This window comes from Neodiprion fabricii, chromosome 5 (assembly GCF_021155785.1).
Source record: "Neodiprion fabricii isolate iyNeoFabr1 chromosome 5, iyNeoFabr1.1, whole genome shotgun sequence".
NCBI classification, from domain to species: Eukaryota; Metazoa; Arthropoda; class Insecta; order Hymenoptera; family Diprionidae; genus Neodiprion; species Neodiprion fabricii.
Window position 1 is genome coordinate 3,018,174 of NC_060243.1, and position 13,149 is coordinate 3,031,322.

Consider the following 13,149-nt stretch of genomic DNA (forward strand, 5'->3'; position numbering starts at 1 on the left):
TTGGAACACATCTTCAATTTCGGTAAACGGAGTTTCATTGTTTAATAACGGATGATTTCTGGAACGTCATAACCGTTACAGGTTAAAACGACGCCGAGGTAGAGGGTGTTTAGCCACCGGGTCCTCGTTGTTTACGATTCGTTTATGAGAGTAGCCCGCTGAAATATTGTAAACCGCCATTATTCAGTCGTCCGATATTGTAAGAATAAAAATGTGTTATCGGTAACTAATAAGGTAAAAAACCAGGCGAAAATACCAAGTAGCCAAAGAGACCTTTTTTTGGCTTCAAGCGCGGTGTTCTTCTGTCATCCGAGTGTATTATAAATAATCACTCCGTTCTATAAACTTTCAGGATTCCGCGTTGCAGGAGATCTAGTTCGGAATTATTATTTTTTACGAAAAAAACGTGGCAGGTAAGCTCTGTCAATGATTATTTCAAAATGTGCCCTGAAACCTTGACTAGATTCATGCTCGTTCTCTTCTTTTTCTCCTTTATTTCTTTTTTCTATCGCATTAGTAACTCGAAAACGCACACTATAGGTAATATCTATATCCTGCAATTTCGAAAGGTCAGGCGATTCACACCGGCGTCCTGCCATCTTCTCGGCCAATTAGATGACTACATTTTCCCGCCTAATATTCAATAAGTCTTTCGGGTACGAAAATTTGAAAGTTTACTTATTTGCGTACACTCAAAATTTAAATTTCGGTAAAACTGTAATCATCATTCAGCTGCCGACGTTTTTCAATGCACAAATTCATTCCTTATTTTCAATATGGAGTGAGCAGAGTATGTAATGAGATTTGATCACGTTTCTGTTACTTGCTCCACTAAATTTTTTCACTGCAACAGATTTTTCACCAAGTGAAAACTATGTACATACCAATTCTTCTTTCAATTTGTTCAAGGTTGCTGAGAAGAAATCTAAGAAAGATGAGTGGATCGGTGGAAAATGGGGCCGGAGATGCAGCTTCGAAGAAAAAGACAATTGAGGGAATTTACCAAAAAAAATCACAACTAGAGCACATATTGTTGCGTCCTGATACGTACATTGGCTCTGTAGAACCAATCACTGAATCCATGTGGGTTTTTGACAAAGAGCAAGAAATGATGGTTCAACGAGAAATATCTTACGTTCCCGGTCTCTATAAGATATTTGATGAAATTTTAGTAAATGCTGCCGACAACAAACAACGTGACGCTAAGATGGACATGATCAAAATTGACATTGATGTGTAAGTGCCCCACAACTTCTTGCAATCTCTATCTTGAGCCAGTAATTAATATATAAATATTACCAACACCCTTTTTGCTATAGGGAAAATAACACAATATCGGTATGGAACAATGGACAAGGTATTCCAGTAGTAATTCACAAGGAAGAAAAAATGTATGTACCTACGATGATATTTGGTCACCTCTTGACCTCGTCTAACTATGACGACAAAGAGGAAAAAGTTACTGGAGGTAGAAATGGGTATGGCGCGAAACTGTGCAACATATTCAGCCACCGTTTTACAGTAGAGACTGCCTCCAAAGAATACAAAAAGTCTTTGAAACAGGTAATCCGTCGTTTTAGCCGGACTAAAAAGTAACTTTTTTACCCCAATACAATTTTTATTCCAATCCTTATCCACACTTCTTCAACATGTAACAATTTTTACGTGTTCACAGACGTGGGGAAATAACATGGGCAAAGCCAGTGAGCCCAAGATCAAAGATTTTTTCGGCAGTGAAGACTTTACAAAAGTCACGTTTTCCCCGGATCTGTCAAAATTCAAAATGCAAGCATTAGACAATGATATAATATCGTTGATGACGCGTAGAGCATACGACGTTGCCGCATCTTCCAGAGGTGTCAGGGTCTTTCTCAATGGAACCAGAATACCAGTAAAGACTTTCAAAGATTATGTAGACCTCTATATCAAAGGGAAGGAGGATGACATTGGCAACCCTCTGAAGATTGTATATGAAAATTGTGGCCCACGATGGGAAGTTGCAATAACGTTATCCGACAAAGGATTTCAGCAAATGTCATTTGTCAACAGTATCGCGACCACAAAGGCAAGTAAAATTAATTCGTCTTTATTAGGTCTTGTACATTTGTTCGAATTGTCTGACAAACCGTTGTTAACAGGGAGGTAGACATGTGGATCATGTCACAGATGCAGTAGTCAAACAGCTCATGGATACCCTGAAAAAAAAGAACAAAGCTGGAATAGCAATCAAACCGTTTCAAATAAAAAACCATTTGTGGGTATTTGTTAATTGTCTCATAAACAACCCATCATTTGATTCACAAACTAAAGAGAATATGACTCTGCAGTCCAAAAGTTTTGGCTCTAAATGCGTGCTAAGTGAAAAATTTATCAACCAGGTTAGTAAATTCACACTATTCGAAAATTGGTCATCTAAATAAATTCACTTTTACCTACCAATTTTTTTTAAACATCCCACATTTTTGTCAGGTCACAAAGATTGGCATCGTAGAGGCAGTATTATCTTGGGCCAAGTTCAAGGCTGACACTCAGCTACAAAAGCTAGGACCTAAAACAAAGCAAAGAAAACTACAAGGTAAAATGCACTTGATTTTTCTGTTTGTAGATTAGTGAAAACTATTTCACCTTAGAACGAAACAATCACATCAAAAATCTTTGCGCGTTTTAGGTATCCCGAAGTTGGAAGATGCTAATGATGCTGGGACAGTAAAATCTTTAGACTGCACCTTAATTCTTACTGAGGGAGATTCAGCCAAGACAATGGCTGTGTCTGGACTATCGAGTGTTGGAAGAGATAAATACGGAATTTTCCCTCTGAGAGGTTTGTCTTCGAAATTTCATAAATGGCGAATTAGCATAGACGAAATGATCATAGATTTAATTTATCTCTTATTTTAGGTAAACTGCTGAATGTTCGAGAAGCGACACACAAACAAATTCTGGAAAATGCTGAGATCAACAACCTGATAAAAATTCTTGGACTTCAGTATAAAAAGAAATATGAGACTAGAGAAGATATGAAAACTCTTCGTTATGGAAAATTAATGATTATGACAGATCAGGATCAGGTTAATACGAATTGAGCATTTACTATTTAAGCTTATGCTTCTCAACGTGCTAAACATTGTTATATTATTAATAAGGATGGATCACATATAAAAGGACTGTTGATAAACTTCATCCACCACAATTGGCCATCATTACTTAGGATTGACTTCATCGAAGAGTTCATAACCCCAATCGTAAAAGCAACCAAGGGAAGCCAAGTATTTTCATTTTTCTCCCTACCCGAATTTGAAGAGTGGAAAAAAGATACGGAAAATTTTCATACCTACAAGATCAAATACTACAAAGGTTTTCCTTTTTTACCATTTTTTTAGAGTATAAAATTGGGTTGAAACATTCAAAAGAAGCATTTTTTATTCTCAGCCGCAAATCTAAGCATTGCCTTTTATTTCACAGGTTTGGGTACGTCTACTGCCAAAGAGGCAAAAGAGTACTTTGATAACATGGCTAGGCATAGAATTCGCTTCAGATACGAGGGTGAGCAGGACGACCAAAACATAATAATGGCGTTCAGTAAAAAATGCATTGAACAGCGAAAAGATTGGCTAACTAATCATATGGAAGAGACTAAAAGGCGCAAAGAAATTGGTCTTGGTGAAAAATATTTGTACGAAAAAAACACTCGTACAATTACATTCTCCGATTTTATAAACGTCGAGTTAGTGCTATTCAGTAACTACGACAATGTGCGATCAATTCCGAGCTCAATAGACGGTTTTAAACCTGGTCAGAGAAAGGTCATTTACACATGTTTGAAACGTAATGATAAACGTGAAGTTAAGGTAGCGCAACTGGCTGGTTCAGTTGCCGAGCAATCTGCATACCATCACGGTGAAGCTTCCCTCATGGCTACTATTATTAATTTGGCCCAAAATTTCGTCGGTAGCAACAACATCAACTTACTCCAACCCATTGGACAGTTTGGTACCAGGCTCATTGGTGGAAAAGACTCTGCTAGTCCTCGTTATATTTTCACAATGCTTAGGTACTGTGTTATCAAAAAGTAACAACTTGTTTGTTTTTTGATGTGTAAAGTTTCATGTGCTCTTCATTTACAGTCCATTAGCGAGATTGATTTTTCACAAAAACGATGATCCGCTTCTGACTTATGAGTACGATGATAATGTCAAAATTGAGCCTGTATACTATATGCCTATCATACCAATGGTGTTGGTGAATGGGGCAGATGGCATCGGCACAGGATGGATGACAAGAATTCCAAACCATAATCCCAGAGAAATCATTGATAATCTTTACAGAATGATGGATGGTGGTGATATCAAACCTATGGTGAGTAACGATGCGCCAGTCCAATTCATTACCAATTGAAATACCGTAATAAATTGGGTAAAACTACTCTTTGTTCGATAGCTCCCGTTCTACAAAAATTTTAAAGGAACGATAGAAAGTTGCGGGGATTATCGTTTCGTCATTAGTGGAGAAATTTCTGTAATAGGACCCGACAGAGTTGAAATTACAGAACTTCCAATCGGCACATGGACACAGGCTTATAAGGAAACCATTTTAGAGCCAATGTTGCATGGTTCTGACAAATCTCCACCTATGATCACGTAATTACTAATAAACTAGTAAATCATACTACGAGTAAAACACTGAGCTTTTTGACACTGAATCAACTTCATTTTATTTAATTTTTTTTTTTCAGGGACTACAAAGAGTACAACAGTGATGTGGCTGTTCGATTTATCGTATTTATGAATAGAGATAAACTGGTCGAATTGGAAAGAGACGGGCTTCACAAAGCTTTCAAATTGCAAACAACCATGTCTACCACATCTATGGTATGTTAAAAGGTGGAATTAAATGTCTGATTTTTCGTATTAAGTGAATCATTCAAACGAAACTAATAATGTGGGTATTATTTCAGTGCGCATTTGATGAGAATCTCTGCCTGCGAAAATTTGAACATGTTGGGATTATATTCAGAGAATTCTATAAAATCAGATTAGAATTTTATAATAAGCGTAAGAAATATATGGAAGGTATACTCCAAGTCGAAGCTGCAAAACTTAGCAATCAAGCCAGATTTATTCTTGAGAAATGTGACGGCGATTTGGTTGTTGAAAACAAAAAGAAAAAGGACATGATTGCGGAATTGGTTAGGCGAGGCTATGACTCCGATCCGGTAGTAGCGTGGAAGTTGAGACAAAATAGAGAACAAGCTCTGGTGAGTTGTAAAATTTGAAAAAAAAATTTACTACCATTCTATTTTACTACGCTAATGTTTCTTCATTCGAATCTCTAAATTCTATCAACAAAAAGCAAAAAAATATATATCTCTTACAGGAGGAAATGGCTCAGAATGCGGCCACAGAGGAGAGTGAGGAAAGCCAACCTGCCGAAAAAGAGAATTTTGACTATCTATTAGGAATGACTATGTGGAATTTAACGAAGGAAAAAAAGGAAGATCTTCTTCGTCAAAGGGATGATAAATTGGCTGAACTCAAAAGATTGCAATCGCGCACGCCAGTTTCTCTCTGGAAGGAAGATCTCGACAATTTGTTAGCTGAACTCAACAAGGTAAATTAGTAGCTAAAAGTTGTGAAACTTAATTAACTCCTATGACAAAAACAATGTTCCAAATCGTGTTACTACGTTGGTTGAGTACAACATCTAAATATCTTCTTCACGTGTTGAATTAAGGTTGAAGAGAAGGAGAGAAAGGAGGAAGAGAAGTCAAAGCAAGGTGTGAAGAAACCTCCCCAGAAAATATATAAGTCTGAAGATGCTCGTAGAATTCAACCAATTATAGACGAAGAGTTGAAGAAGAAGATCGAAAAAGCTACTACTGCAGCCAAGGACAAAAAAGATGGAATAAAAAAGCTGAAGGTGAGCAAAACTCTTGATGATTGTGAAATTGAAAATCTGAAATTCTGTGCTATAGACAAATAACTTTAGGTGAAGAAAGAGATCAAGGAAGAAAAAGATGAATTTGATCTGCTTGTTGAATCTAATGCCAAACCGCTAGACGATAGAGTCGGTAACTCCCCTGATAAGGTGGAGAAGAAAGTGATGGCTAAAAAAGGTGAGCGACCAGTAAAAGTTAAGCCAAGAATGGGGCAAAGGTGGAATTTAATTGGTTGACATTAGAGTTCAATTTTTTCACTAGGTGGCAAACAAACTACATTAAATTTCAAGCCAGTTAAGAAAGAGAAAGTGGACAAGTCTGATAAGAAAAGGGACAAGAAAAACCTAAACGATTCAGATTCTGATGGTGACGTTGAAGATATAGATTTTGACAGCATATCCCCACCTCCGAGGGTACGTGAACCTCGCCGAACAACCAAAGGTAACAAATACTATTTTCTCTATTCTTTGTTCAATATTTACCATTAATTTTTAACTTTTCTTTTACATGTTTTACGAAGTTGGGATTATTCTAACACAATTCTACCATACTTTCATTTCCACTTCACGTTGCTGTACTTTATTTTCATAACTGAAATCTGTCACAGCTAAAATCAATTATTCACTGGACAGCGATGACTCAGATGCTGATAAACCATTCATCGATTTGAGTGACAATTCTGAACCAGAGTAAGTAGCATTTTATGTTTTTCAAATATTGAAGGAAAAATCTTTTTAAATTGTATGATGGAATCATACTTATTTGACATGATGGGGAAAGAGGATACCGCAGATAATACAGAGATCATGTGTATTCAGACTTTCGTTATTTATTACATATTAAATGAATATTCTACTGTGTTTTTATATACATCTGTAAACGGAACTCTGTATAAAAATACGTATAGACATGAAAAGCTGACAAACACACGTTGATCTTTTGTTCAAGCATGTGTTATTGGATCACGAAAGTCAGTCTCTTCGGATTGCTTTGACTTGCTTAATAGAGTTTTTTCATATCATCCGAATGTACATGTATATTCTGAAAATACGAAATTGATGCTTGGTTTTTTAGAACAAAACCGTTTGGGAAACCTGTGAAGCTTGAAAGTGACTCAGATGATGACACAAGAACAGTAAATCCCAAAAAACCACAACCACAAGGTATTGAAACCGTAAATTACACCTGTTTTCGAATCTTGAACTCTAAATTGTACTTCGATTTTTAGCTGATGCATGATGTGTACTTATCTCTGTTTGGTTTCACAGTCAATTTGGACGACGTATTCAATTCTCTCATTGCCGATAGCCCAACAAAGCCAACAACAGCCAAGATCACATCATCAGGCGATGATTCTCCCATCAAGGCCACTCCACCTAAGAAAGGTAATAAATAATAACAATTTTTTTTTTTTGTGAAGTCAAAAGACGAAATTCTGTCGAAACAATCGCCCAACACAATGTAATTATATGTTACAGCTCCGCCTAAGAAAAAGACTGAAAACGGTGGTGGTGGTCGCGGAACTAAAAGGGCCAAGAAAGTTAAGTCTTCTTCGGAATCGGAATCCGACGAAATATTCGCAATTAAGGTGAGTGATAAGGTTTGACAAAACAGAGGCGAATATTATTTTCCGTAATCTGAACCTTCGTTGCAAAATGAAAAATTTCAAAAATTAATTTCATCAAAACAAAACGTCATTTTCACTAGGGTAAAAAGCAAAGGAGAAACGAAGCTGACACGGTGACAGCACAACCAAAGTCAGCCCGGAATCGGAAGGCTATCTCGTACGCAATCACGTCGGAGGAGGAATCCGATTGAAAGCAATGAAAATGAAACTACATATAGCAAATGAGTGTTTGTGGATTTCAAGTGTATATCGTATGATCGTGTTGTTGAACTTGATCGAAAATGATTTTCTACCCGTTCAGGTCGTTTTAGCATTCCAGTCAAGATTTTATCACTTTGTGGTGGCGATGATTTTGAGATGTTGGAGTACATTTTACCGCAAGGTACCTTAGGTTGTAACCAATCATTAATATAATTTTAAATGAATAGTATTGTGAATATTTATAGTAACTACTCGTAGGTAGTGTTATTAATATGGATAATTCGCGTCGAATCTTCTAATTTTAAACTGCTGCAAGTGTGGTTTGATTATTATAAAATGTGACGGTCTAGTGTAATTGTACGAGTTTATAAGAATTAGTATACAAGGATAACGTACTCGCGTAAGACCGAGACTCGTCATTTTAGAGGATTATTATTACTAACGGTTTTTTTTTTTTTTTTTTCAACAAATAAAAACAAAAAATATTTAACTCTCTGTATCTGAAAATTTCGTTTCAATATACATTCTATATTTTACAAAGTATTTTCTGACTCGTACTATTTCACGGAATCACAACGGGGCAAAGTTCTTTCGATTACATTTGGATTCGAAGAAAAGGTAATTACTTTTATACATCTTGGCCGAAAAATTGAGTTTATACTGAAAAGTTAAAATCACACTTCTTACAAAGTATATGTGCCTTTCCAAGTACAGATACTAATTTTTCTAATTACATCCAGTTTAGATCAGTGCTGAGTACGAATTATATTATTATCTGAGATAAAATGAAGCTTCAAGACGATCAAGTTCGTCATTGCATAGAATTTAATCAACTGACCAAGTACTCTAAATAAAAACAAAGATTTTTTCTTACAAAAACTCGGCAGATTTATAATTTCTTCAATTTTTTTACACGTTGAAATAATATGATTCATAGGATCTTGATGTAAATGAAATATTTTGTAAAGCATCAAAATTAGTGGTTGAGACAACGACTGATACTAACGTTTGATTGATTTAGACTCTAATTTAGACCAACTGTGAGAATAATTCGTGTTACAAACAATCTGCGTAACTGATAATTTTAACATCTACTCTTAGTACAATTTCCCACATCTCATAACTACCAACATGTGTAGATATACGTACAAAATGAAAGATAGACATTACACTAGAGGACAATGTTTTAGATATCAATAAAAGAAAAAAAATGAATAAAAACGAAGATAGCCATATTCTCCAATTCTAATTAGTCGTGTTCTATATGTAAAATCTTGAGGGAATATTTGTGTATTTTCATGTATTTTACATACTTTCTATATAAGATACGTTACAAAACTTTTTAATACATTCGTCACGAATCATCAAGTTTCGATTGAAACTAATCATTCAAATTTGCTCATCATTCCTGTATCAAACTACTAAAACTCACCGGAAATGTTTTAGCGGAGAAAAATTATCAATCGCAAAATCAAACAGTTTACACTGATAATCACGTGATCTGCGTTCTTATTTTGCAATTTTTACATCGATGCAAACGCACTGAAACAATAATTTATGGAACAAACTGTTTCAACTGCAATCCTGGAATCCAAATTTGCTCTTATCAATGGATAAATTTGCAGACATCACGCAAAACCTTTGGTTTTCTCAACTTTTCTACTTCATGATTTGCTAATTATTACGATAGAAATTATTTTATAACAATTTTGAATATTCAAATTCATGTATGTACATATCTGCATTTTAAAATCCGTCACCTCCGGATTTGATGGAAAACAAAAAGAACTATTAAAAAAAATTTTTTTTTATCTACATGCTGTGCTCCAAGGTAAAAATAAGATAGTTCGAATGCAAGCGTACATATTATCGGCGTAATTCCGTCAGTAGGAAATCGTACAAACGTTTGGTCAAGTGACAAAACAACTAATAAGAGTATGAGAAAACTAAAAACAAAAAGAAAACGGAAAATTACAACTGTAAATGGCCGACAAATATATTTGTCTAAGGCTCAAGCATACTTCTGGCAATATGTACACATGGAATAATTTTAATTGACTAGTAGCACGTTACTTTTGGAACCACACTCATAAAAACAATAATAATATAATGAAATATCATGAGATTTATAATGAGTAAATAAAAGAGGAATAAGAAAAAAAAAGAAAGTAATGGGACTTTAGCAAATCAGACTTACTTTTCACAGTTTGACTAATTTAAAAATTATACACAAAACTTAATTTTATTGCTATTACATTATTATAGTAGTATTATATACACCTACGCCATTTTACACAGTCTGCGTAAAGATCCTTCGACATACATATATATATATACATTTATATATTTGTATATATAACAAGGGAAAAAGAAGAGGGTATCAGACGCGTTATGAAAATTCGATTTTATTTTTTACTAGCTTGTCGTATTTTTGTGTCCCGAATCAAGGGCCGTCCATTCATATGGATTGATTGTAACAGTGTTTTCAAATTTCTGTAAAAACATAAACTAAAAAAAGAATAAATAAATAGCTCAACTTAATGCGAGTAAACTTTTCCCCCATGTGTTCACCTAGTTAAGGACAAGAATTTTGTTTCTGCTGAAAAATCATTCAGCTTGCAAAAATTCTACGTCGCTTTCCATTATTAGTTTCAATTTACAAAAAAGAAGTCTCATCTGAACTACCTACCCCAAACTAACGTGTACAGCAGACCGCATGGAAGCAACTTTTTTGTTTAATTCATAGCCGCAGAATGTGAAACTGGTAAGAAACGAGCGTTTTATTTTTGACACAGGTTCTCTGTCACTTCTCTGTATTTCCTAAGAAAAGAAAACTACCATAACAAAAACGTAACGTTCAACTAATGACATTCCTTTTTTTATCCCATCGACAAGTCTGGATATACGTTTATGTAAAGTAGAGCAGTAGTTCCAGGAATGGGAAGTCGGATTTCGGGATATTGGCTTCTCGAATATAACTGAAATTTGATATAGTAGACATTATTCAGACTTGTAATGTATTCTCCTCCGACCATAGTTTGACAATCGTGTTGGTCAAGCGAGACACGCCGCTGTGTCTACGTCTCACCAACATGTTACAACATTTTTTTTAACAACTTCATCTGCTTTTTCTTCTTTCTTTCTTTAGTACTCCCAAAAGCTGCAATTTGTCGACAGACGCGACTATAATACAAAGCAAGGGCACTTGTTAAAATAACTTAGTCTCCTATTTCATAATTATCTATATATAACGTACATATATAAAACAAAATTATAAGTAAAGAAACTAATAATGATGAGGGGATTCATATAGTATTATTATGATGCTTAGTTTAAAAAATTTAAAGGTCTGATTAATATGAATCGGTTTTAACACAAGAATGACTATATAAGGAAGTGAGCGGAGGAATATCTTTCCTCTCTCCGCATCTTCAGTTCAAGATTTGGGTACAGGCGGCGGACGATGGTCAAGTGAGATGAGGGAAATAAGCGGGGCTCAGTTTTTTTACTTTTAGAATTCCTCTCGATTTTTTCATATTCTTTTCTTACTGTCAATTTGGTAGCATGGGAATTGGGGAGTATAATTCTTTCTTCGTGTCAAACTCAAGTTAATCCTGTAGCTGACAGCCCCATCGTATCATCAGAATAGGAACACAACCAACCAACTCTCCACGTGTGTGCATGTGTGTGTGTGAGTGTGTATTTTGTATTAATGTCTGGTTTTTTTGATATATTTTTTTTGCATTTTTTCATACTTTTTTTGTTAATCGTTATTATTCATGATATATATAAGTAATAATATTAATATTTGAATAAAGTAACATGAAGTACGGCCAAATATTCATGGAATACTTGAACCGCACGGCGGTCATGCGAGGATAGAGCCACCACAGTTGTCGATGCTGTCCGTCCTTGTTTCTTTTGTATGTTTTACTTACACCATACATATGTGTATATATATATATATATATATACATATTATACATATTTATACATATATTATGTATGCATACACGTTTATTAAATATATATATGTATATGTATATATATATATGTATACAGTATAAATTATGTACACGCACGCTTAACTAACAACACAGTCTTTCTTTCGTCGTCCATTCACGCATATACATAAAGTTAGAAGAGAGGAACCGTTCCGTTTTTAGGTAAAGGAGTCTGTCGCTCCATCGGTACTCATTAAATCATTTTTATCATTATTCTCTTGTTTTTCTCATTGTCATTATTTTTAGTATATATAAAAAAAACAAAATAAGAAATCAACCTCCCACCCTCTCCAACTGACCACTCACGCATTCAAGGATTCGTCTTGCTTTCATCAATAATCTTTTCACCGAGTAGCACTTCCACCAGATGACTCCGTACTAAATTTTTAGTCAACTACACTTTAATTCACAATGACTTATCACATATTTATCTGTTTGTCTCTCTTCATCTCGCACCTTCACTCTCATTCTGATTTTCTTTTTATATTCGTCTCTCTCTCTCTCTCTCTCTCTCTCTCTCTCTCTCTCTCTCTCTCTCTCTCTCGCGCTCTATATTTCTCTCTCACTCTCTCTCACCCACACTTCCTCTCTATTTATTCCGCTCGCTCTCACATTTTCTATCCGTCTGTAAATTTTCTTGCAAAATTCCGCATTTTGAACACTGTGTCAGTCAGCCTGCTTTTCAAGACAAAGAACAATAAATAGAAATTAATATTTACGAACACGTTTTGTTTTTTGTTTTTTTTTTTAACAACTTCTTTCTTCCCTTCTTCTTTTTGTCATGCTGAATGCTGAAGTAGTTCGGCGTTGTTTGCAAAGAGACGCAAGTTTCCCGGACTCACAACCACCGGCCGCACAATATTCTTGCGGTATCTGGCGGGTTTTTATTTTAATTTATACGGTATAGCTACAACGGAAATCTGCACTATTTACATTTTTTTCTTTCACACGAAAAACCTTGTTCTTCGTTATTATTCTCGTTCTTGTTCTTATTGGCATTTTCTTGAGATGACGGCGGCTTCGTGCAACAGCTCATCATTAAAGATTTGGCATGTAATTTCGTTTATTTTAATTTATTTCATTTTTTCTTCTTTGTTATTTTATTAGTTATATGTATTCTAGTCCGTGTTCCACTACGAACTGCTAGATGCATTCATACCACTAAACATGCCAGTGGTAAACGACGTTTGCTGTTGTTGCTGCTGAATTTGTTGTTGTTGCTGTTGCTGCTGCTGCTGGCTGTTTGCCTGACGGTTATGCTTTGGTACCGGAGGCTGTAGATATTCGTGTCTAGCTAACGTCAGCACATCTATACGTTCTTCTTTTCTATATGCCAGACAGCTTCTAATGAAGCTCTATAAAACATTGTAAGGACAAACGAA

General features: G+C 35.2%; 2 protein-coding genes and 1 long non-coding RNA gene across 16 annotated transcripts in view; 1 reads left to right on the top strand and 2 right to left on the bottom strand.

The window, feature by feature from the left end:
• Positions 1–79: 79 nt before the first annotated feature.
• On the top strand, positions 80–10,413 carry LOC124182249 (DNA topoisomerase 2). Of its 7 annotated transcripts, none has more exons than XM_046569221.1 (25): positions 80–234; positions 353–413; positions 541–656; positions 910–1,236; positions 1,320–1,563; positions 1,676–2,065; positions 2,139–2,378; positions 2,470–2,575; positions 2,669–2,821; positions 2,899–3,068; positions 3,144–3,354; positions 3,463–4,051; positions 4,125–4,356; positions 4,438–4,637; positions 4,733–4,868; positions 4,955–5,254; positions 5,374–5,607; positions 5,731–5,916; positions 5,986–6,112; positions 6,197–6,376; positions 6,543–6,624; positions 7,010–7,098; positions 7,204–7,320; positions 7,414–7,523; positions 7,643–10,413. In XM_046569221.1, the coding sequence occupies exons 3-25, from the start codon at positions 616–618 to the stop codon at positions 7,751–7,753; spliced, it is 4,575 nt and encodes a 1,524-aa protein (XP_046425177.1). In that variant the 5' UTR covers positions 80–234; positions 353–413; positions 541–615; the 3' UTR covers positions 7,754–10,413. The 7 variants fall into 7 exon arrangements, with proteins under 7 accessions (XP_046425177.1, XP_046425176.1, XP_046425180.1 ...); XM_046569220.1 differs by having other exon boundaries at positions 570–656; XM_046569224.1 differs by lacking the exon at positions 541–656.
• On the bottom strand, positions 2,071–2,548 carry LOC124182265. Its single transcript, XR_006870722.1, has 2 exons — positions 2,437–2,548; positions 2,071–2,195 (listed from the first exon to the last, which is right to left on the bottom strand). It is a non-coding gene; the product is annotated as an uncharacterized LOC124182265 (long non-coding RNA).
• Positions 10,414–10,754: 341 nt separating the features above from the next.
• The window catches only part of LOC124182251 (serine/threonine-protein kinase tousled-like 2), a 36,673-nt gene continuing 34,278 nt past the window's right edge, over positions 10,755–13,149 (bottom strand). For all 8 annotated transcript variants that reach the window (XM_046569234.1, XM_046569233.1, XM_046569232.1 and 5 more), the window contains one exon: positions 10,755–13,122. In XM_046569234.1, the coding sequence (XP_046425190.1) occupies positions 12,901–13,122 (222 nt within the window). In that variant the 3' untranslated portion in view covers positions 10,755–12,900. The remainder of the gene's footprint in view (positions 13,123–13,149) is intronic.